This window comes from Dromaius novaehollandiae, chromosome 12, assembly GCF_036370855.1.
Source record: "Dromaius novaehollandiae isolate bDroNov1 chromosome 12, bDroNov1.hap1, whole genome shotgun sequence".
Taxonomy (NCBI): Eukaryota; Metazoa; Chordata; class Aves; order Casuariiformes; family Dromaiidae; genus Dromaius; species Dromaius novaehollandiae.
In genome coordinates this window covers 17,711,985-17,734,870 of record NC_088109.1, presented here as the reverse complement: position 1 = coordinate 17,734,870, position 22,886 = coordinate 17,711,985, and the positions used below count along the sequence as shown (strand labels likewise).

Below are 22,886 nucleotides of genomic sequence, written 5' to 3'. Positions count from 1 at the left end.
CAAGCTCCTGGGGGATGGAGCCGGGCCCCGCTCACTGCGGCCGACCGAGAGCACCGGGAATTGCACCCGTCCCCTCGGAAAAACCCGCTGCCTCTTCTCTCCGGTCCAAGAGGTGCCAACAAGAAGGTCCTTGCTGGGGTTTTGGGGAGGAACCCTGTGGTCTTGGCCAACCTGAAACGCAAAGCTGAGCCCTGGCAGCATTGAGCTTCGAGTAACAGTGACAAACTGGTAATATTTAACTCTGTGAAGATAAATAAACAAAGAAAAGGAGGGAAGAGCTGCAGGCAAGACAGTTTCCCTGCCATCCCCAAGCATTTATCCTCTGCGATTTATGTCGGCTCCCAGGCGGCAGCTCCCTCTCGCCAAGGCGCTCCCTGCCCGAGGGCGCGCTGACCAGCAAGGCTGTCCCGCACGTCTCCACTCCTCACGGCCTCTATCCTTCGTGCCTCACACAACATTTAGGCAGCAGGAGCGCTTCTCCCTCCGTCTCATCCGAGCTGCTAAGCGAGCCGGCTCCCCTGCAGCCGGACAGGGAAGCCGGCGGCTGGCGATGGACGCGTGCCCCGGGAAAGGCGGGAGGGAGAGGAAGAGGGTGACGTCTGCAGAATTCACCTTCCCGGCATCCCCCGGTTTTCTGGAAGTCTTGACCACACCAGGAGGTTTGCTCACACCTCTGAGCAGTACTCTCTAATCACGGGCATTTTTTTCCCCACTGCTTCAAGGTGCAAATGTAGGATGAGCTTCAGACGTCTTCTATCCCTCTGCATAACGCCAGCAGCGGGCAATGCTTCTGCAGCCTTCGTTTTTTCCCAAAACATGAATAATTCTATTAAAGTTGAAGTATATATTGTAACAGACACTGCAATCTCTTCATTAACAATTTCTTTCTGCTCATGCAAGCAGGTATCAACCACTTTTCCACCCCCAATAAGGAAGGAAACCAAAAATAAACCATATTTTTTCCTTTTCATAACACAGCTTTGGTTAAAAAAAAAAAAAAAACACAAAAAACCTGTGATTATGCATTAAATGGTAAAATACACATGATTGGCCAAAGTTCAAAGAAATTCTAATCAAGAAGTCATAATCACAGCAAAAGGTCGTATTTAATTTGACTTCCTGTTTAAAACCAATTGCCTTATTTTTACACAGGAAAAATTGGTTAGAAAAACTGCAAACTCAGTTACGGGGCTTGATTTGGAAATTCAGCACATATACTTCTTCACAACAAAATGACATAACTTTTCTATTTAAGAAACTGTCCCTTTATATATGGAAATGGTGCACACAATATATTGTTATGAGTCTGAATGGGTATTTGAACATGCAAACATGCCTCTTTTCATTAACAGCCAATGACTATAAATGCAACTGATGGGAGACATATGCACATTTTTAAAAGAGCTTTCCCCTTATATCCATGGTAATTGGGAAATTTGAAAAATAATGCTTTGGTTATAATTAACAATTAAACTATTTTTAACTACTATAACCTTTTACTTACAACTATGGAAACATTTAAGATGCTGGACAAACCCATTCCATGAAAAACCGGGAGTATGGAGTATCCCTTTATCAAAGGATGACAGGAGAGCAAAGCTCATTTTATACTTTCAAGGATTTTTGTGCCATATGCTGACAATATTATATTTTAATAATTAATTGTTCATCAAAGGAAAAGATGAAGAACAGGGATGCTAAATTCAAAGTTATTCAAATTGCAAAAATGAATAATGCATGACTTTTATATTAAATACACACTGTATTAAGTAGTCTACATTTCATCCAACTCTGTCTTTCATTTTTAAACATTTTGAACTACAATATGAATAATCAACCACGGGAAGCTTATTTAGACAGAGAAATACCTTATCTGAATGCGAACTGGAAGTATCCGACTATGATTAAATTTTGGTTATCAATTAGGGAGGGTTTTTTCCTAAGCATTTGGAAAGTCATAGCCAGCTTTGAAAGAGAATATTTCTTGAGGGAAAAGTAGCTTTGCTAATACACAGTTTAAGTAGGGCAGGGTGTACCCTATCTAATTTTTCATGGCTACAAGCAACGCTGTAAGTTTTCATTAATGAATTTCAAAGATTAAAATAAAAAATACATATAATTGGATTAAAATGACTATTAAAATATATGATAATCAATTGATTATGCTTTAATAAGCTAACACTTCTGAAAACAGTTCATTCATTTGTATCGTTTCCATCTAGATGTGTGGTGCAGAGTTTTAGAAACTAAAGTGTCAAACAGTTCTTTATGTGAAGCTTAAAGACAAAGTGTCTGAGATATTCAGGAGTCTACCTCCCATATCCTTCAAGATCATAAAGAAACGGTAAATGCAATGAGGTTGTGCTCCTAAAAGCCTGAGCTGCTTCTGAAAAAGGGACTTTAAAGTCATATGGTTACTTTTAAAGTTTTGATCTCAAGTCAAAATAGCTTATTAGTCTTGGTAAATCCGTAAGAACCACATGCAAGCTAGGCGACAGCATTCACTGAATATGCTAGACATATACGTCTATATACACGTATGTATGCAAATACAGACACGTAATTCCTATTATATGGGAAAGGACAAGGTTGGCAAAAAACATCCAACCTTTCCTCCCTGTCTCCTCGGCCAGCTCCCATTTCTCGTTCTCATGCTTGGCACTGGCCTGGGCTGCGTCCAGGAGACCAGGAACAGACTGAGCAGGGTGAAGGGGTGGGGGGGGGGGAGAAACAGCGCCTGGCCAACGTGGGGAACGACGCGATCCACCATGTTGGGAGAATTAAAACAAATAACAAGACCCTACTTTGCTGACAGGTCCTGCAAAGACAACCGGCAGATACAAAAAGCAGTAAAATGAACCAGCGAAAACACGTGTGCACCTGCCTCAGTGAATACTCCAAGCTGCCCGTGAGCCACCTATTAGCTCCTGGGCTGCCTACCAGCGCCATGCACCTACGTGGTCCCTCCTGCGGCTCCTCGTCCGGCTCCCTTTCCCGTACCACAGTACGGACGTGTGCCCGAGCAGAAAAGTAAGCAGTCAGGAGATCGGAGCCACAGAGATCGGGGCTAACGACAGATCCTTGAAGTGGAAAGCGCTCTTTGGAGAAAGCGACAATAAACCTGTTTCTGTGGCCACCGCATCCAGGCAAAGCAGGAAAGAGGCACCTGCAGTGTCCACTGAAATGCCCCAATCAATGCAGCACGGCCAGTTTTATCGACTAAATGTCATTCTTTGTTTAAGGCACCAAGGCCCGTAAAAAATGTTCACTCTAATATTTCCAAAGGCAAAATTAACAAGGAGCACTGATTCATTGTTGACAATTAAGACAACGAATGTGACATTTAAACTACTGAGTAAAAGGACAATATGGTATTTTTGACTCTTACATTCACAAAAAAGAGAATTAACATAGCCGGCTGGTAACATATTTGACCTTCTGATGCAACACTCATGTCCATCACTTGATCCTTCTTCTATAACAGCAATGTGAAAGGTTATTGGGGAAATTGGAAGGAAAACACATGAGAAAAAAGCATGTTCTAGTTCCATGTTTATCTGCAAGCCAGTATGAAAACTTGCATTTCATTCTCTATTTTTAGACTAATACTGTAGAAAACACATATTTCTACGGCATACGCAAACTCCCTTTTGCAAACTGAGGTGTAGAAACAGAACATAAAAATGTAGGACTAAACAACTAAAGCTAGTACTGGATGAACAAGTAGCTGTTTCAACAGCTTCCAAAATTCTACTTGCCTCCCAAAGATGTAATCTATATTTTTTCAATTCCTTATCATCAGCTACCTTATAATAATGGTCAGTATATTCTTTCTTTGGGCCAGTAATTCTCTCTGCTATTTTGCAAGGGTGCATGGGACCAAGGGCCATTTTTTGTACCACTAACCTAAAGTCAAATCAATCATAGGCATGTTTTAAAGAGCCAACCTATTCACACACAGTTTGTCAAGGCATCACCACAAGATGTGAGCTAATACTGAATTATGCACATTAGCTTTCCCAGCAGAGGAGAAACCAGATCTTAAAACAGGTATTTACAGCTGATCTCCACCAACCACTGCACTTTTTGCAACCTGCTATCAAGAAGTATTGTATTGCAAGAGTCATCAGTTGCACGTTCGACTTCAAGGACTGATTTGCTAAACATAAATTATGGTAACATGTTGGATAAAGATAGTGCTTGCTGTATTTTATCCCAACCACCGTGGGGTAAGAGAGTTCTTGAGATATGTAGGTAAACAGCATCACAACTATCTGTGATCAAAACCCTTCTCAAATCTACCAGAAACTTGGATCAGAGATCAGAAGAAAATAACTGTATGCCAGGTCCATTTATATCTCATGAAATTCTTTGGGACTTTCATCATGCTTTTCTGTAAGAAAACAGGAACTTGGCTGGATTGAAAACAGTATCTTAAAATGAGCTTATTTCCAAAATTAACGTATGTGCAATGCCTGATAGGTGGAAACGCTACCCAGCTACACTTTGAATAACTGAAATCTGCAATACCAATATGAAGAGCTTTGAAAGTCTCCCAAATTTGTTAAACAATGTTACTGCCAATTCCGTTTTCACAACGAGCCAAGTCATTCTAAAGCTTCTGCATTCAAACATTTAAAAACAAACACACAAAAATAATCAAAAGGACACCATGCCGCACACCCACTGAGCCAGAACTTCCCAGATGAAGCAGGCTGCACACCAGAGAGGAACCAGATTCACTGCGGTGATTTTAAAGATGCAATTATAAATATTATATGTTATTTTAACTAAAAAGATGTTCAAATGAGTACTTGCTGTGTAAATCCAGCATGAAGAGCAGTTTTTGACAGCCCTCTGTATGCAGTGTAATTCAGGTCATTTATTGTGTAATTAATATTCTCACTTTATTTATTTATTTTTAAAGACCAGAGCCTCTGCTGAGCAATGTAAGGAGCTGTAAGGACACAGAAAGCACTGCATGGTGGGGAAGAAGGGAATGAGACGATAACACAGTTCTTTCGCGGGGAGCCTGCAGTCTAATTTAATCTGAGACAAGCAGCGAGCGGTACAAAGAACAGGAGGAAAGAGAAGAAAGGCAAGTCTCCCAAGCGAGAAAAATCGGAATTGAAAATTTGCATGCCAGGTGTCTCTCTCAAGCTTAATTTTTCTCCCTCCCTCTCTTGAAACAGTTTAAGAAGAAAAAGGTTCAGCTTGGGTAGGGGAGGAAGGGGGGCTTAACCCTTTATAAAGGAGTAAAAAAGATAATTCTGAGCCTTTAATGCTTAAATGGTGCTGAGGCAGGGCTTGGCATAGCAGGCTGCTGCCGTTCTGGACGGCAATGAGACCTTGCTGGGTTTTGTACCACCTCCCCTGAGGCAGAGGTACATGCAGAGATGAGGCTGGAGGGACGAGGAAACCGGGGGGAGCTGCCGAAGAAGTAAAGAAGACATCGCCGCCAGCACACAGCTCCGGGTTCGCAGCCCCACCACCCCTCTCTTCTCAGCGCTCCGCCACCAAACCCACCAGCCCAGCACCCCACTCCTTCCCCCAAGGTGCTTTGCTGGCATTCACAAGCAACCTAAAGTCAGTCATTTCTTAACTTTGGAGTCATCACCTTTGCAATCGTTTTTTTGTTAGTTTAACTTAAGTTTTTCTGTGCAGTATGTTAATTATACGCCAGCTTGCTGGTCTTAGCCATGACCAGCGCCGCTTTCTGCGGAACAGACAGGTGAAGGACCAGAGATTTCTAACACATCCATCACTTGTACTTTTAAACATCGCAGACCCCCTGCAGCTATGCACAGAGCTGCCCTATATAAAGGTGTGAACTTATCACCCCTGCTTGCATCCTCCCTTCCCACCTCCCGCCTCCTCCCCTTTGCTCCGCAGCGATCGTGTCCTGGCCCCTTTCGCACTGCTACTCTGCCTGTGAACACGAGAACAGAGCGGAAAACAAAATACATCCAGATCATCCCTGAGGAAAAAAAAGAAAATGCTCTTCCACATTTCATTCTCGGCTTAACGCATCGTGCTGCTCCTCCTTCGATGCTCTTTCTTGATCCAAAACGGGCTTTTGCTTTCTTCAAAGTTACTTTAAAAGACAAGGTCCCACGATGGAACATCTCACCCTCACCCCTTCTCCACCACCTTTCTTCTCTACAACCCCTCCATATGTGGTGCAGAAAGCAAACAGCTTGTCAGGTGGTGTTATGGTTCAAGTTAAAAACAAAAGAAAAAACCTGTCATGCTGCTAATGGTGTTTTCTTGTTATTATGCCTTTTGGTGTGATAGATCCACAGGGTAACTAACACTGTCTGGATTGCTTCCTTTTTAGTGCTGATGTATTTTTACAGGTTATTCACTGCCTTTTTGCCTAGGACAACTGTAGGGATGTGCAACATATTTATTCTCTATCCTTTTGCTGCAAGAGCAATTCTTTCCCCACTGTATTTCAGCACCGTCTGCTCAGCAGCCCCTGACACCACCAATTTGCTGATACACCTCTCCCATCTCTAGGGAGACCCAACATCATTCTCTGCTCCATGCTGAGCTTAAGTTATGGCCCTTTAATAATACAAAGGCAGAGAAAAAAGGCAAGAAATTTTCCAAACTCCCTTTTTAGACAAGCAAAGGTTCCTTTGCTCCCCTCACTCCACCCCACGTTAGCAAACAAGCAACAGATGCAAGTAATTCACTTTGTACCTAAGCTTTTGATCTGGCTGCACTTTGATTTTCAGTACTCGGTTTTGACAAGGAAGGGAATGAGAGCCCCATTTTTTGTGACATTAATAGCGGTTTCTCTGCAGTGGTAATTTATTTGTGCTTTACTGATAACTTTCTGCTGATCAGTGGAAATTCCTGGTGACAGAGGCAGAGAACGGGACAGCGCAGTAAACCAGGGCTTGCCATCGCTGCAGAACATCTTACATGGGCCTGGGCTGGTGCGGGCTGCTGTTCCTTTCAATAGTTTTTTGCCAGCATGGCAAACCAGGACTGCAAGGAGCACCCATGCACCCACATTTGGGAGAGGGAAAGTGCTGCAGAGTCACCAACACCGCGTGTCCCCTTCGGGGGAGAGAAGATCATTTCAGAGGACTGGCATCAGTTGTAAGACCAAGGGAAAACCATCTCTAGGAGGCTTATGCACAAAACAGGGCTAAAAAGGGCAAGTCAGAGACAGCGGAGGTGGGAATAAGCAATGTCTCTCTGCAATAGCTCCCTCTCCCTAGGTGTTCCTCTGAGATCCTGCTGAAGAATACAGCGGACAAAAACTTTCGTAGCCATTTGAATGCAAATCAGCTGTAAAAGGCATAACCCGGTATTTAGGCTCCCACAAGGGCACACACTATTTCTGAGGTCCTGGGAGCCTCCTCCACGGCTGCAGGACCGAACCGGCACCTTTGGGTACCGAGCTCCTCACCACGCTTGCGGTGGCACCAATGTGGAGGCAGAAGAGGCCAACCTGCAGCACCATGACAAGGAGCCTCTACGATGCGCTGCAGAGGTGGACACTGGGATTTGGGACCATCGGCGTGTGATGTGAACGTACCGCTCAGCACGAAGACACGGGGAAAACCTGAAAGCGTCACCGTTGCTCCACAATGTTGTTAGGATGTTTGGCACACCGCTGGTTTTCCTTCCAGCTAAGAAACTTTAGACAGTTGTTCTTGTAAAATTAAGCTTAATGTGACATTAAGATTCTAGAAAATTAGTCCTGGAGATGAGGAAATAGAGTGAATTCTGAGTAGCGACTAAGTCTGTATTGATTTTTATGCGCATGTTTCTCTATGTTTGTTACTAAGTAGGTGACACTGTGAAGGGCACAATTATTTATGTTCCATCAAATTAGTAAGTAATTCAAATCCCTGACGAAATCTTGAGCAAAAATTGCTTTCCCTGCCACAGAAAGTCTGACATTTAAATTGTTCACTTACCCCTGGAAGGGTTTTTAAAAAATAGGAAAACTTCACAGAAAAAATAAAAAGCTATACAAGAAAAAGGGAAAACCGCATCACCACTCATCAGTACCATCCCTATATGTAACTGAGAATTAACTAAGCAAGGAAACTCTGCGGGTTGGAGGGAGAGAGAGACAGAAAAAACAAGGAAATCTTACTTAAATGGGCCCATTGAGATGAGGAGCACGGGAGGAGTGGAGCCCAAGGGCTGGTGGTCTCTCCAGCCAGCAGAGGACGTACAAACATGGTCTAATGTTAAAAGCGAGGAGGCCATTTCAGCATTACGTATTCTTGATTTTTACATTACAGGTGTGAACCTCTGTACTGTGATGAGTATCTACAAGTAAGGTGGGCATGGAAATATCAAAAAATGCAAAGAGACTTAAGGTTTCCATTTTGCCCTTCTCCATCTTCTTTTCTTGGACCCCTGCTTGACCCTGGTGCAACAGGCTACTCTCCCTTCCTTCCCTCCCGACCACACTGTCCAAAAGCCACAAGACTTTTCCACTGTATTTCAGCCAAAAGTCCGTGCTGCCTTGGCATCCCACTCAAACACAGCCGAACGGATGGCAGGAAGGGCCTTTTCAGACAAATTCATAAAACTGTGCTCTTACAAGATGCAAGCAAATTGCATCGAGAAAAGAAAGGAGGGTGTCTGGAATAAAAGCTCACATCTTTACTATTATTCTACATAATAACATTAAAAGAGGTATAATATTAGAATTTTTCACTGAAGTGCTCCATCAATATTTAGCTTAAAGGGAACAATTTCTTTGAACAACTGCTTTGTAGGAGGAAATTCCCTTATTTAACTCACCAAAAAAAGCCGTAGAAAGGGCCTTTAATCAGGCCCTTTGAAACAGGAAGGAAAGCAAGATTTTCCTCTTTTTCTTCCTTAATGTTTTTAAAAGGAAACAAGCTATTGAAATATATCAAGCCATTTCCTTTACTTGAAACACTAGTAGCCTCCTGTGCATTATGAGCAAAACAAAAATAAATGCCTTTTATCCACCCAGATTTCACTGTGAGTAGGCAGCTCCAAGACGGACTAGTCATTATATGGTCAGGGAATCACAGCCTCAGGACCGTGTCGCATCCTCCCCAAACAATTATTTTGGGGAGTGGAATAATCTTACTAGGCACCGGGGTGATTACATGCTAGCGGCTATTTCAGCTGCTGCAGTGAGGAGCAAGAAAGGGAGCAGAAAAAAAAAGATGAGCTGGATAAGACACCATAGACCTTGCAGGGGGTAGAGTGTCTTGAAATAGAAGGCAGGTAGAAAACAAACCTAAAAAAATATTTTGATCCAGTTAAACGGCAGCTTGACTTCAGTGTCAAATTACTCAACCACCGAAAAATCCTTGCAGCCCGGCTCGTCCTCACTTTATTTTTGCTAGCCTGTTCTGTTACCCAGTGGGAGCCAGATAATAACATCTATTTTTGTGGAAAACAACACAGCTTTTCAGCTCAGTGTGTTGTTTTTATTTCACAGCAGAACACTGCAATTTATAAACAGCAAAACCTATAGAAAATTCTCTAAATGAAGGACTTTATGGCATGTTATCATTTAACCCCTATTTTTCACTTTCATTGGATTTATTGGTGTTCCCAGCTGCAATGTTAAATGGCTCTGAAAGTACAGTAATTAATCCAAAATCCTATTTGTTTTAATCTAACACTGCCAACTAGTTTTAGGTTTGCAGTCAAGAGAAAAAAAATGTTTGTTAAGCTCTACAGCACTAGCTAATGTCTAAAGACAATCCTCTGAAAAGGTGCAAAGATGTTTTATCATAGCACTATAGATGGGACGGAGATTTATTATAGTACCTAACACCATTCCAGCAGATGCCTTTTGAATTATAATGAGATTATTAAAACTTTACAAATCATTATATTAAAACCTGACAAGAGTACTTTTGGAACTGGAGCATCTTGATGTCATTGCTAATGATGCATTACCCATGATAAGGCTTCAGGAAAATTCCTAACTAAAAACTGGTTATAAAAATATAAAATATATTAATATTTATTTCAGTACCTGCTATAAGTTCAAGGATAATAGGTTTATATGCATCAGAACAGCTGAAAGATCATATTTATGTCAGCATTAGAAAGATGTTCATCTGCTGCACAGTTTAATTAATTTTCACAGACAGTTAATTTTCTGTTTCATTATCAGCTCCCTAAATTTGAAAGACAAATAATTTATAAACAAATAGAAACTTCAGAGAGGAGTATTTTTAGAGCAAACAGAAGACAGATAGCAGGAGCGAAGCATCCGCGCTGCCTTCAAAGTACTAATATGAGTGATATATCGTACTAGGTTTTGATGGATAACTTACGCATTCGGGAGCACTGACTGAAAAGAAACAAATTGTTTACTGTTAACCCCAGCCCATTTTCAGGTAACAAATGACTCTGATCTTTACCTATCAAATAACGCCTTCAGCGCCCTTTAACATCAGCGCGTGAGGAATGTGTGGGCTCACCGCGTCCTTCCAGGGGTGACCCCATCCCTTAAGGACAATATTCCAGCCCTTCTCCCCTTCCCAGCAAGGAGAAAGTTCAAGCAGCTACTTACCGTGATGGACGACGCCCTTCAACCCATGGATAATGGGATCCAGCGCAGGATTGTCCCTCTGACTGACCTACATGCAAAGGATACAGGATTGGTTACATCCATCCCGGCATCAGACAGAACAGTCTCAGCTTAATCTTCTAAAGAAGGAGGGGGAAAAAAAAAGATGTTATCTAACAAGCTGCCTAGTTCTCACATTTACAATGGCTCTTCACCAAATGCCGAAGATACGTGGCGTAATAAAACGACGCGGGGACGGTTAAAACAGAAGAAAGCGTCCTCAGAATTCATTAAAACATCTGCAATATTACCCTGGCAAAGCCTAGAAACAAGGAGCTGATTTTTCCCCAGCTACTTCTGCTTCCACCAAGGAGAAGTGCCACAGTAGACAGAAGGTATCATGGACCTTACTGGTGCCGGTATAGACCTGGGACTGCCATGGAAATCAGTAAAGCTGGAGCCCCGTCATCCATTGGTAAAGCTGGACCCCCATCAAGTTAGGCCTTGGCATCTCTTTGCTATTCGCATTTTTAAATTTATTTAATTTAGTGTCATTTGGACATGAGAAGGGAGAAGAGCTTTGGGAGAGGATCTAGAAGAAGCCTCTGATTTTTGACGGTGCAATTGTCGGCTCTGCCAGGCCAAAAGCCGGCTCCCCCGAGCGCGTCTCCCGTCAGCCAGCAGCCACCTGCGTCCTCCGCCAAGAGGAGCCCGGCCGCGGAGAGGAGGGAAAGGCGGCGGGAAGCATTAACCCTCTTCTTCCCCACAGGCTGCTCGCACAACTTGCAAATTAAACTCATCGCTTCCGTCGCTCACCTGCAACACAGCCAAGTAATCCACAACCCGTAACGCGCTGGGAGCACGTCCAGCGGGAGAGGCAGGCGCCGGGCTCCAGCAGCGACGCCTCCGAGATCTCGGAGGCGGCACGAGACGGCCGAGGGGTGGGCAGGCACGGCAGGGCTGGAGGGTGAAACCAGTGATTCAGCCTCCCCTTCTCGCAAGGGCTAATAAACCAGCCCTAAGGACAGGCCAGGTAACATACCCCCACCAAAAAAAAGCAGCGCCGCAGCAGAGACCTTTGCGGCGCTCATCACAGCCGCGCGTTACCCGCCCGGGAGCTGGGGCATCCCTGCCGCCTCCGGTCATTAACCAGCGGTTTAGACCATCCCTGCCACGTTGGTGATCCCTTGCTGCTATTTCTGCAAGCTCAATGATTTAAAACCCCATTTCCACAGTGAAGCGATGCTACTGTTTGCAGGCAGGCTTCTCCGGCTAACCGTTTATTTGCCGGGTTTGCCTGGTGGCTTTGCTTAATCTCTAAAGTGGCAGAATTCCAAAAAAAAAAAAAACCCAAAAACAAAAATTAAGGGTAACCTCAGCCACGCTTCTGGGTGACGTTAGCTGCTTTCTGTGTTGTTTACCAGCTGCAACACCTTCCCTCAGAAGCCTTTTCAGCAGTTTCCTTTGCTGAGGAACTTTTACAGAAAGGGGAAAAAAAAAAGGAAAAAAAGGAGGAGTAACAGTGTATTATCATAAAAGTCACAAATATGAGCAACGTATCAGAGGAGAAAACTGGAACGCACTGGCCCAAGGCCCACAGGCACCAGCATGCCTCTGCCCTTGCTTCTTCCCCATCATTCATACAGGAATCTCACCACTTCTTAAGTCAACTGCATTTGAAATACTATTTTTTTTTTTATGTTTACCTGTCTTTTGACCTTTGAACTCCTGTGCTGTGCTCAGGACGAAAAAAAAAAGGGGCCTGTTTTGTTTTGGTGTTTTAAGCAGAAATAAAAGATCCTTTTCTCATCACAGTACTCCAGGACTTGCGACGCTCAGGTAGGGCAATATCTGCAATAAAACTCTGAAAGTGGCAACAGCAGCTTTGAAATATATACAGCTTAGATGTTTCTGGCAATAATATTATTAGGCCTGGAGGCTGTAAGCTCTTTGAAGCGTGAACTTTCATATGCCCAAAGGGGTGCTCTGTACTCTTTGGGCTCTGTATAAATAATAATCACAGTACACTGAACCCAATGACCCACTTTGTAGGTTCTGTCTGGCTTCTGGCAAATCAACAGTAAACACATTAAAAAATGCAGAGCTGTTGGAAGACATGTTCCTGCATCTTTTCCATTTATTTAGGTTTCTCCAAGCCATTGATACCACTAAAAAAAAATCATTAAACAGCTACTAGCAATCTAGTACATGACTGTAAGAAAAACTTGCACTGGACCTGAACAGTGCTTTATTTGTTGTTATTTAACCATAAGTTGTAGAAGGTTTTATTTTGTTTGCTTTGTCTTTATTTCTGATGACAGCTGCAATCAGTTTTAAGAAAGTATATAGACGGAAAAAATCCTAAAGGTTAAAAACGTTCCTTTTGGGATTTTCTGTCAAGGTAGATCAATTCTTAACCTACCAGCCTTGGCAGTGCCCCTTCAATGCACCGAGGTGCTGTATCTATTATAGAGCCGGCTGGGCAAGCATTTTGATAACGCGTTCTGCAAATGTGTCGTGTTCTCCAATAGCATGAAATCAAGAGACATGTTCTGTCTTTGGAGGCAGCGAAAGAAATGCACTGTGCATCTGTAGTCGCATATCCTCCAAGGGTAGCGAGAGTGGGATCTCATGTTTCTCTAAAAAGCACATGCAAACAAGTAGCACTTGGGGACATTTCAGTTCAGGCCTGATTGGGATACAGTCTTATTTTCCCTCCAGATGTTTTTCTTCTTTCTCCTTATACTCACACACTGCTCTCCCACATCTCAGTATACCTATTTCAGGATCTTGGCAAGACCATGAGAAAAGCGCCCAAAAGTTTTCTCATTTTGTGTAATGGTTCCGGCTTCAGAGAAAAACTTTTATCTTCCTTCTTCCTTTAAGTTCTTTAAAAAAAAAAAAATCCATCCGCGAATTTCCTCTCTATTTTTCTCTACTTGTCTGTATGCTTTTTCTCTCTGTGTTCATAGACAAGAGAAGGTTACTGAAACCCAAAATGTCAAGTCCTATCTCTATTGCTGCATGCCTCTGGTTTAACTGGCCTAGAGCCCCGTGCTGGCGCAGATCTGAGATTCACCTGTACAAGAATCCTGTCTCTGACAACAGCTGATACTTAAAAGAAGCAGGGGGAAGAGGAAAGAAAAAAAGGACAACATCTCTAGAATAAGAAGTGGCCTTCTGACCTCCTTTATGATTTTATGTCATAAAGCTTGAGGTTATATCCCTCTACAAACTGTTTTTCTCTGTTTTGTTATATAATCTGTATTGCAGTAGCGTATTTTTTATCTTACAAATGTATCCTAAAGGGCAACAGCGATGAATTCTTCAGACTGACGCCTTGGCTGCAGAGCTGGAGGAAGCCCATACATCTGCAACCAGCTTGTGACATTCGGCTTCACCCAGCAAAAGGGCTGCGAGAGCTGAGCAAGGCTTTTCTTCTCCTGTAAGAGGAGAGCAATGAGTTTCCCCTCCTGTTTCGAGAGGCTAACATGGAAGAAACATCACGAATGAAGACTTCTCTAGCACAGGTAGCTCACCCACAAACACATACTTGCCATGCTGCCAGTTGCGAGGCTCTGTGCTGCAAGGATTAATGAAAGAGAGGCAAATCACCATCCAGAAATTGCCCCCAAAATACCCACAGAACCACCATCACCAGGGTTGCTCCCTGAAGAAGCAGCATTCACTCAAGTCTGACTAACGCCGTATAGGTCTGCAGCAAAATGGACAAATAATGCTTGTGAGCATCATTTGTAATTGAACGATGCCTGTAATCCTCTTTGGCAGAAATAAATAGGTAACGATCATGCTAAGTGCAAGGGAAAAATAAACACAGGAACATCATTATGCAGCTTCCTATGCTAACAGAGCTCTCACCATAGGGTAAGTACGGGATGAAGGTGACATGAGGAAGCAAAATCTCTCTGCTTGTCATACCCTTTGAGTGCCTTCGGTACCGGGTGCACATGCCCATCTGGGCTTGACTTCAATGTGACGAATAAAAGCAGCATCTCGCGATGTAGGAAAAGGTCATGCCCAAGCGACCTCGCTCTGCGGTCACAAATGGAGACGTTCTTCAAGCGAAGTCACGGTAGAAATCATTACTCTGGACAGGTTGCACTTAGTTACAGCTCCTGCTTTAAATGCAGAGACCGAGAGCTGATTCATTCCTCAGTTAGCAGCGAGGTTGATCAGTCACGAACTTATCGACAACGGCGTTAACACCGTTCAGCCGCACAACCTGCTGTCGCCCTGGTCGGAAGGGCTGTTCCTACAGCCCTGCCCTCGGAGCCGCCAGGGCAGGAGGCAGGCTGGGGAGTCAGGCACCTCATCAGGAAAATGTTATTAATGCATTGATATATACATGTTATTATTGCTTTTAATTCCCAAAGAGGAAAGTTCCAGTGATACGCGGAGCAGGAGTGCGACAGGAGGATGGACACCACCAGAGCCGCGCTGGTCACGCTAGTGCAAGCATCACGGCGCAGCACGTAAAGATAGACTTTACAGGGCAAGGTGTTATTTACTCTATAGGGAGCCCCTGTGTTATGGCACTACTACGCTCAGCGCGGCCTAATGAGTTAAAAGATCGGTTCTCATTCTCTGTCGTTCATTATACGTCAAGTAGAGGAAGCTCTCCGCTCATCTGATTATTTTACAGAACAAACCCAGAGCTTCTCGAAGCCTCTGATTTTACAAAAACCAGCAGAATTGCAAAGTGCTATAATTTATATCGCCTGCTATAATTTAAACCATACGCTAAGATCATATAAGCAAATCGTGACTGGTCTTTCTGCCGGAAACTGTTCTATAAGGCACAACAAAAAAATCCCAGGCAAAACCTTTTGACCCACCTAATGGACAAACGGTATTCAAATTCGAGTTTAGAATGACTTTTGTAAGAAAAACAATAAACAACAACGAAAAAGCTGGGGAAGCCCCAAATAAACACCGGGGCAGCAAGAAGGGCCACACAGCTACACCAGATCTTATGCCTGAGAGCCCTGCCCAGAGGGCAAGACTCCCCGTTCTCCCATCCCCTCTCCCATTGCTCTGGGCAGCCTCCCCAAAAACCAGGCTTTCCTCCCACCAGCCAACACGACAACGGCTGGGGGCAGCACCACTAAGCTCTCTAATGATCACCAGTAACAGTCACCTTGCTAGAAGTAGGTGAATAATAATAGCTTGAACAGCTCAGAAATAAGGACTGTGCTTTCCTTTTAAAAAATATGCTTAAATAGGTGTCTGCTGTATTGAAGAAAAGGGTGTGGGGGGAAAAAAAAAGAATAGAAGAGAAACCTTCCATCCTGAGTGATATGAAATACAAATTTCTCTCTCATTTCTACCTAAAAAAATTCTGGCATTTAGACTTATTAAACTGACATAAATTTGCAGCAACTGCTTTCAAGCTCATTAAATAGGCTCACAGACAGTACTGCAAAGCATCTCAAAACCAAGGAGAATGCCATAGTTGGCTATATTGAAAGGCAAAATGACATGCATTTTGTGCAAGTGAGAGGAAAATGAATGGCAACAATTTTGTGATACACTACCTGGGCCTTTCCTCTCAGAATAGCGATATAATTTACTTTTCTCTCCCATTGCAACATTTGGCCCTTGACTTGGAAACTAAATCTTCAATCTATCAAACCTTACCCATCTGCTAAGTAAAATGGCCAAGACAATCTGCATGCCTTGAATTCGATATAGCCAGCTGCTCCCGGAGAGCTGTGGCATTAACATCCAGAGACCATCCTCTTGTGCTGTAAAGGCCGGTGCCTGCCAAGGATGAATGACTACATACTTAACCGTGGCAGCTGAAGCCAGTGACAATGGCTGACACGGAGAGATGCCAATGTGTCAAACTCTACTTTCAATTACAATGGTGAAAGTCAGGGGTAATATTCCCCCAAGTGCCTGACTTCAGCTCCGTTCAGTTTGCGGCGAGATCTACAGCTCGCCAGCCAAATACTCGTCTCCAAACGCTCTGTACAAACAAATAACAGTGACCCCCCCCCCCCATTGTATATTAACTAGGTTACAGGGATTAAATTGTCCTGCAGGATTTCAGGATAATCAACGTGGTTAAACAACTTATTCTCTTATCAGTCCAGTACTGCTGGACAGATGCCAGTCCTGTACCTCCATGGGAAAGGACCTAATTTTCACTGTTTTAGAACAGAAATGAGAGGAATCCCAGTAATGCAAACATTATGCCATACATTAATATATATTTTAACATCACAGCAACAGGATTTCAAAAAATTCAAGAGAATCACAGTCAAAGGAAACATACTTTCCCAGCAAAGGGAAAGTATTTGGCACACTGCTGGTGAAACTGTTCAAATTTGTGTCTTTAGGGCCAAATTATATTAGAGCTAGCTAACAGCTCGAGTAGGTCCTACCTCTAGCACTTCTGGAAGCTCGTACTTTAACCCTGCACGGTCTGCAGCAGTGGGAAAGGACACATGTCTCGGCTTTGCAGCAGGTGCTCCGTGACTCTGCACAAAGTCCACTGCCTCACCTCTGTCCTCTCCCTGTTAAAGTCTACATGGTTAAACCTGGCTGTGGATAAATATTTCATATCTGAACCATTTCTGAATATAAAAGGAAGTGAAAGATTAGAGCAGGATCCGGAACGTGGATGAAGAGATATGGAACATTTACCTGTGCTTTCCTTTGAAATATAGTAGGAAATATTTGGAGTTTTTCAGGAGAGCTGAAGGGTGTGAATGGATTTGAAATACAGTAGGAAATATTTATTTGGGCCTTTTCAGGAGAGCTAAAGGGTGTGAATGGCTACTGGTCAGTATTGCAGCACACTGACTGATCCGTGTAGCCAAGAAAACACCTGCAGAGCTCGCAACACAATGATAAGCTAGATCTGGTGCCCTAAGTTTTTCACCTCTGCAAGCACCAAATGATCCAAGAATGATATATTCCTCTTCCTCCACAGATGATATTTTCTTCCATCCTCCCCATATACGCTATAATTGCACATCTCCCATAAGAGTTGATGCAAAAGGACAAATCTGGCCAAGAGCCTGCAGCTTCACAGAGGTGAGCCGGGAAACAGAAAGCATTTGCTGTGTAATAAATGCACTGCCCCAAGTAAGTATCTTGCAGAATACATTTGTAAGGGAAAACAAGCAATGGCAACAGCCCCCTTAATACTTCAAGTTGCTGCTCATGCGTAAAATCAGAGAGAAAAACAGGTACCCAGGCAAAATGTGACACTGAACCTTATGCTGGCACATGCACTATTTCACACAGATACTGCTATGACCTTTGATTTTTAAAAACCGTGCATTAATGCTGAGCTCGCCTTTGCCTGTGGCAACTGGTTTCAGGTTCAGTGATTTGAAGGCAAATTCTGTTGAGTTAAATCTGGGTTTTGTCTTTCAGGTGCTAATAATCTTGCTACGAATGAAAAAACACTGAAGTCACAGAGGTGCATACGCTGGCAGAGGGGGATGTTCCTGGATGTCCCATTCACTATGTTGTTTGAAAAGAGGGGGAAAAAAAAGTTAATGAGTCTTCCAATGATTATTTTAAATAGAATAATGGGTGTGCATTGATCCTTCCAGCTAATTCCACTTTGAATAATACATCATCCTGACTGAAAGCTTGCTAGTGATGTATTAACTTCATATTTCATCACAGCTTTTGGAAGGTACCTCACTGAGATATTAACTAGCGGTGCCAAAGAGGAAGCTGCATTTTTTTTCTTTTCTTTTAAAGTCCGAAATGGTTTTAGAAGGTATTGAACCGAGTTTAAGGCCACGTGTCCTGGCTGCCCTTCACGTCTGTGCGAGTGCGATGCAGCCGCGGATCCTCTCCTCCTTGGCTCCTACCTGCCCTCGCTTGGTACCCGCTGCCTCTGGGCCGGGAATTAGTCACAGACACCCTGGGACGAACAACATTATAGATCAGCAACTTGCAGTTTCATTAGGTGCAGCAGGGATGTTTGAAAACACTGGAAACACAAATAGTCAATTCTACGCCGCAGGTCGGCTGAAATGTTAATCTCGTAAAAAAGAGCAAAGGGGACAGCAAAGGCTTCCTCCGAAAACCCTACAACACAGTGAAACTCAGCACCTGAATTTTGCACGGCAACATGCTAACGGAAGATGCTGCCTCAAAAAAGCCAGAGCCTTAAACTCAAAGATAAAGAGTTAAGCACTGCTTAATAACTCGGCTCAGAGTATTTTTGGTACGTGCACATTGAGTTTCTTTGTTAGCTGATAGAAACATTGATCACGTATGGTATACGTGATGGGTGCAGCAGGCCGAGTAACACTTCACAACGTCCCCCCAGGGCATTACCTCCATTCAGCACGGCAATATCTGCAATCACCGGCACAGAAAGAAACAGCCAACAACGCATTTTCCTTCCTTTTTGTCAGCCACTCATTTGCCTAAACTTTGACTCACTCTATTGATAAGGCAGCCTGGTAGGGCATTAATTTCATCAAAGTATTCTTACACTTCGAATGCACAACACAGATAATTCACTGCAAGTGAATAGCACATTAAATTAACCAATTATTGAAAGATCTTAATAAGCACACATCCGAGGAAAAACAAAAGATACCTGCAGCCCCAAAGCACAATCTGATTAAGAGGAATAAAATATTTAAGACACAAAGCTCAGCAGAAGACAAAAACGTAACTGCGACACAGAGGAGAGGCAGCTACAGCCACAGACTCTCCAAGCCAGGAAAGCTTGATTGATAGACTGTACCCGTCGCAGCTGTGCCAAAAAACAAAACTAAACTAAACAAACAAAAAGGCAAGAGTAGCTGCAAGTTTATTTAAAGCAATTTTGGTGCACTGAGCCTACTTGTTCTCCTTGGAGAAAATAATATGATTTCTTCGTAGAGCATGTAGTCTACTTATTTAAGCAGCAGTGTGCAAGATCTCTCAATCCTACCAGCAGTTCAGCTGGAAAAATGACACACCAGGGGGTAACATTTTATCAGGATGGAGCCTATTTTATAAAACCTGCCATCACTTATAAACTGTTCTCACATCTGGGGGGGGGGGGCAGAAAAAAAGGAGTTGGGCCTGTTTCTAGAGTTTCCACAATCTGCCCAATTTAAGGGAGTTTTTAGGTTAAAAAAAAAAAAGAATAACTGTTTTGACCTAAGCAGGGAGGAAAACGGTGTAATGAAAAAAATGTCAAGAGCACTATACCTAGATCATCACACGGCACCTGCTCTTTGATATATAGCTTCACACGCTTGCAGAGGCTAAACTCAAAATTGTGAAATAAGAACGGAAGTTAGCTTTCATTATCTCTTGCTCCTAGCATGAATTTGGCAGAAAACATGTTCAGCAACTGAGGAGAAAAAAATGTGAAGGCTTTTTTTTTTTTGGGGGGGGGGGGATTAGATAATGGAGTCTGCTGGCTAAAAAAGAAAATAAAATGTGCTGGACAAAATGTGGAGGGTGGAAGGGAACAGCTCAGACGGGCACCTGGGACCCCAGCGTTTTGCAGGAATTTGTAATGGAATTGCTCCGGCTACGCTTGCCTAGGACACAGCAGAGATTCCCAGCCTTTTTCCTCTCTTCCAGCCAACACTACGGGTTTTGTCAGGAGAGGCCACAACAACCACCCCTTTAAAACGGAGGAAAGGAGTCAGCTCAGCTCCCCAACGTCGTTGGTTCATTCTACACCAAAAGTTCTCATTTCCCCTCTCCCGGCACTGCCCCCGGCCCCTTTCCCCGCGACGGCAGCGGCCCTCTCCGGCCCGCCAAGGCAGGATGATTCAAGCCCGCATCCATGAGTCACAAACCCAGAGGAAGCAGAAATGTCAATTAAGTTACACAGTCACTTCCCCGATGACAACCACACCTCGGTTCACAATTAAATTAGAAAGCCAGCACAAACACACTGTTGTAGGGCAGAATTTTTATCTCCTCCTTTGATGCATCCAAATGCAATGTAGTCTGCTTGACATTCCTTTTACCTCCTTTTTTAGGTCTGGTGGGAACGGATCTGGCTGCACTGAAACCCCTGCAGGAGCTACTGCAAACCTCCCATGTCCAAGGTAGCAGTGCACTGGGGGGGCTCCTGGCTTTAGATGGCTTTGCACTACAAGAGCCCGATTTTAGATCGGCGGTGTTCAGTAGTAGCTTTCTGGCACAAGGACAAGCAAGTCTGCCACTCACAATATATTTTGTTATTTACCATTCTCTTTCAAGCAGGTTCTTCCCTTTTGACTTATCTTTTGTAGATGTTCAGTGCTACTTAAGTTCTTGCAGGTGTAGGCAGAAAGCCCCCACTAATCCTCGCGGCTTCCCCCCTTCTGCCTCCACTCTCATTCCTCACATCGCCTCCCTCTCTGTCACCCACCTGCCACCTCCGCCTCGCTGCTTCTTCCCACCACCGAGCTGCTTCTGTCTCCTCCAACGCGACAACACCCTGCTCCCACACGTCCCCATCACCCCTCGCACATGCACAGCTCTGCTACCTCCTCTCCTCCTGCTTCTTGCTCCACCAAGGAGGTCCCTGTGCCCTTCCACCCCCACCGGGACCCCTGTACAGGGACAGGGCAGAAGGTTGGGGTCTCCCTGGCGAGCGGGCGTGACGTGGAGGGGCGCCAGGGGTAGCGTAGCCCCAGCCTGTCTCCTCCACATCCCTCACGACCTCCTGTCTGCGCGGGATGGTGCTGAAAGCCATGAAGGTAAAACCTCTCCATTCCACCATGGACAATACCCAGGGCCTATGAACAGGACAGGTTTTGAAGAGGTAATTTTATTAGACCAAACACATTCACTTCTCTCAAAAGCTGTCTTGCTTATGTCATCGTGGCCACACAGCTTCCCCAAGGGGCCATGCAGACTTTGCCTTGCCTCCATTCATATTATGGCCTTGCTCAGCCTAATGTGCATCTTTAGCACTCAGTCCTGGAGTCCTCATCTAAACCTCATTTAAGCCACTGAACTATGAATGGCAGGATGTGGCCTGCACCCTTCTGCTTCTACGCTAATAAAGTTCCTGCTGCAACAAAAGTACAGCTCAAAAAATCCCCCCGTCTCGCCTGACATAACACTACACACAACAGCGAGGAACAGATGTCAAGCTGTTTGCTTTTCTCGTCACTAGAATGACCCAACAGCTCACTCAGTTCCTCACAAAGCCATTTCAACAGGTATCATGGTTTGTGTTTGGAGAAAATGGGGAAACAATTGCACTGAAAAAAGAAAAAAAAAAGCACTTAGAATACAAGTGCATTAAAAGCCTGGAAAACATTCAGTTTGTGGCAGCAGTCTCTTCCTCTTCAAATACAAAGAAATAAAAAACCTAACATGACATGTATGCTTGTTTCAAGATGTTCTACATTTCAGCAACAGCAAAGCGGGTGCTATTCAATCACCGCGTGTCGGTGATGGTCTTAAAGCCGCAGAGCTCCTCAGGATGCTCTCCCCTCCATGCCTCCGCTCCCTGGGCTTCTTGCAGCTTGCCAGGGGTCCTGCCGAGCGTGACCCAGCATGGCAGGGGTTGTCGTGCCCTGTCTCTGGTCCGGGAGCCCTCCTCCCACGCAGGATGCAGCTTCAAAATTGCCAGAATCTCAAAATCTCAGGAAAAGGTATGAGAGAAGAAATAAAATACAGACAAACACACTTCAAAGCAAAACTTAAACTACAGTTGAAACAAAAGGTGCTCTTTGTGCAGAGTGATGGAGAAATTTTCTGCAGGTGGGAGCAGGACTGCTCTCAGGAGGGAAGTCTTGCATCTCTCCTCTCTTTTCACACACACTCTGAATCTGCTTGCCAGAGAACCTGCCTATTATTTTCAGGTGTTTACTTCCTTCTTTTAAACCCTTTCTGTTCACACCCTGGTGCTTTAACTCCTGGGTATCCGCAGATTTAACCAGCATGCCTGAGCTGTGGGCATGGTTTCTATAACCCACGTGGTGTCCAATCAAGCTGGACCACCTGGGCTCATTAACATGCTGTGGCCAGGACCCCTCTTTCATCATTCACTTCTGGACAAATTCTTCCATCTCTCTTCTCAAAACCTGGCAGGATGCATGGTCGAACACCATGGATGATGGCACCACAATCGCTACCACCCTTCGACTGTACACTGGGATTGATATGGGCAGCACACATTTTAATACATGGATGGTACAGTAAGGGAGGCATAGGAAAATCTTCCAGCGTTCAGGATAAACCCCTAGTTACATGCTTCAGCTGCAATCCAAGCAGTAACGCAGGAAGAAAGGGAATATTTCCTGAAAGGGAAGCATAGGCTGGGCTCTTATGACATAACTGCAGCATTAAAAAAAAAATTGCTCCTGACACAGGAACAGCCGACAGAGATAATCTCCGTAGC

The 22,886-nt window shown here is 44.1% G+C and overlaps 1 protein-coding gene across 1 annotated transcript in view; it reads right to left on the bottom strand.

The window, feature by feature from the left end:
* Positions 1–22,886, bottom strand: part of PTPRG (protein tyrosine phosphatase receptor type G) — a 410,439-nt gene that overhangs the window by 106,062 nt on the left and 281,491 nt on the right. Inside the window, exon 7 of the mRNA XM_064519114.1 lies at positions 10,544–10,610. Coding sequence (XP_064375184.1) covers positions 10,544–10,610 — 67 coding nt within the window. The remainder of the gene's footprint in view (positions 1–10,543; positions 10,611–22,886) is intronic.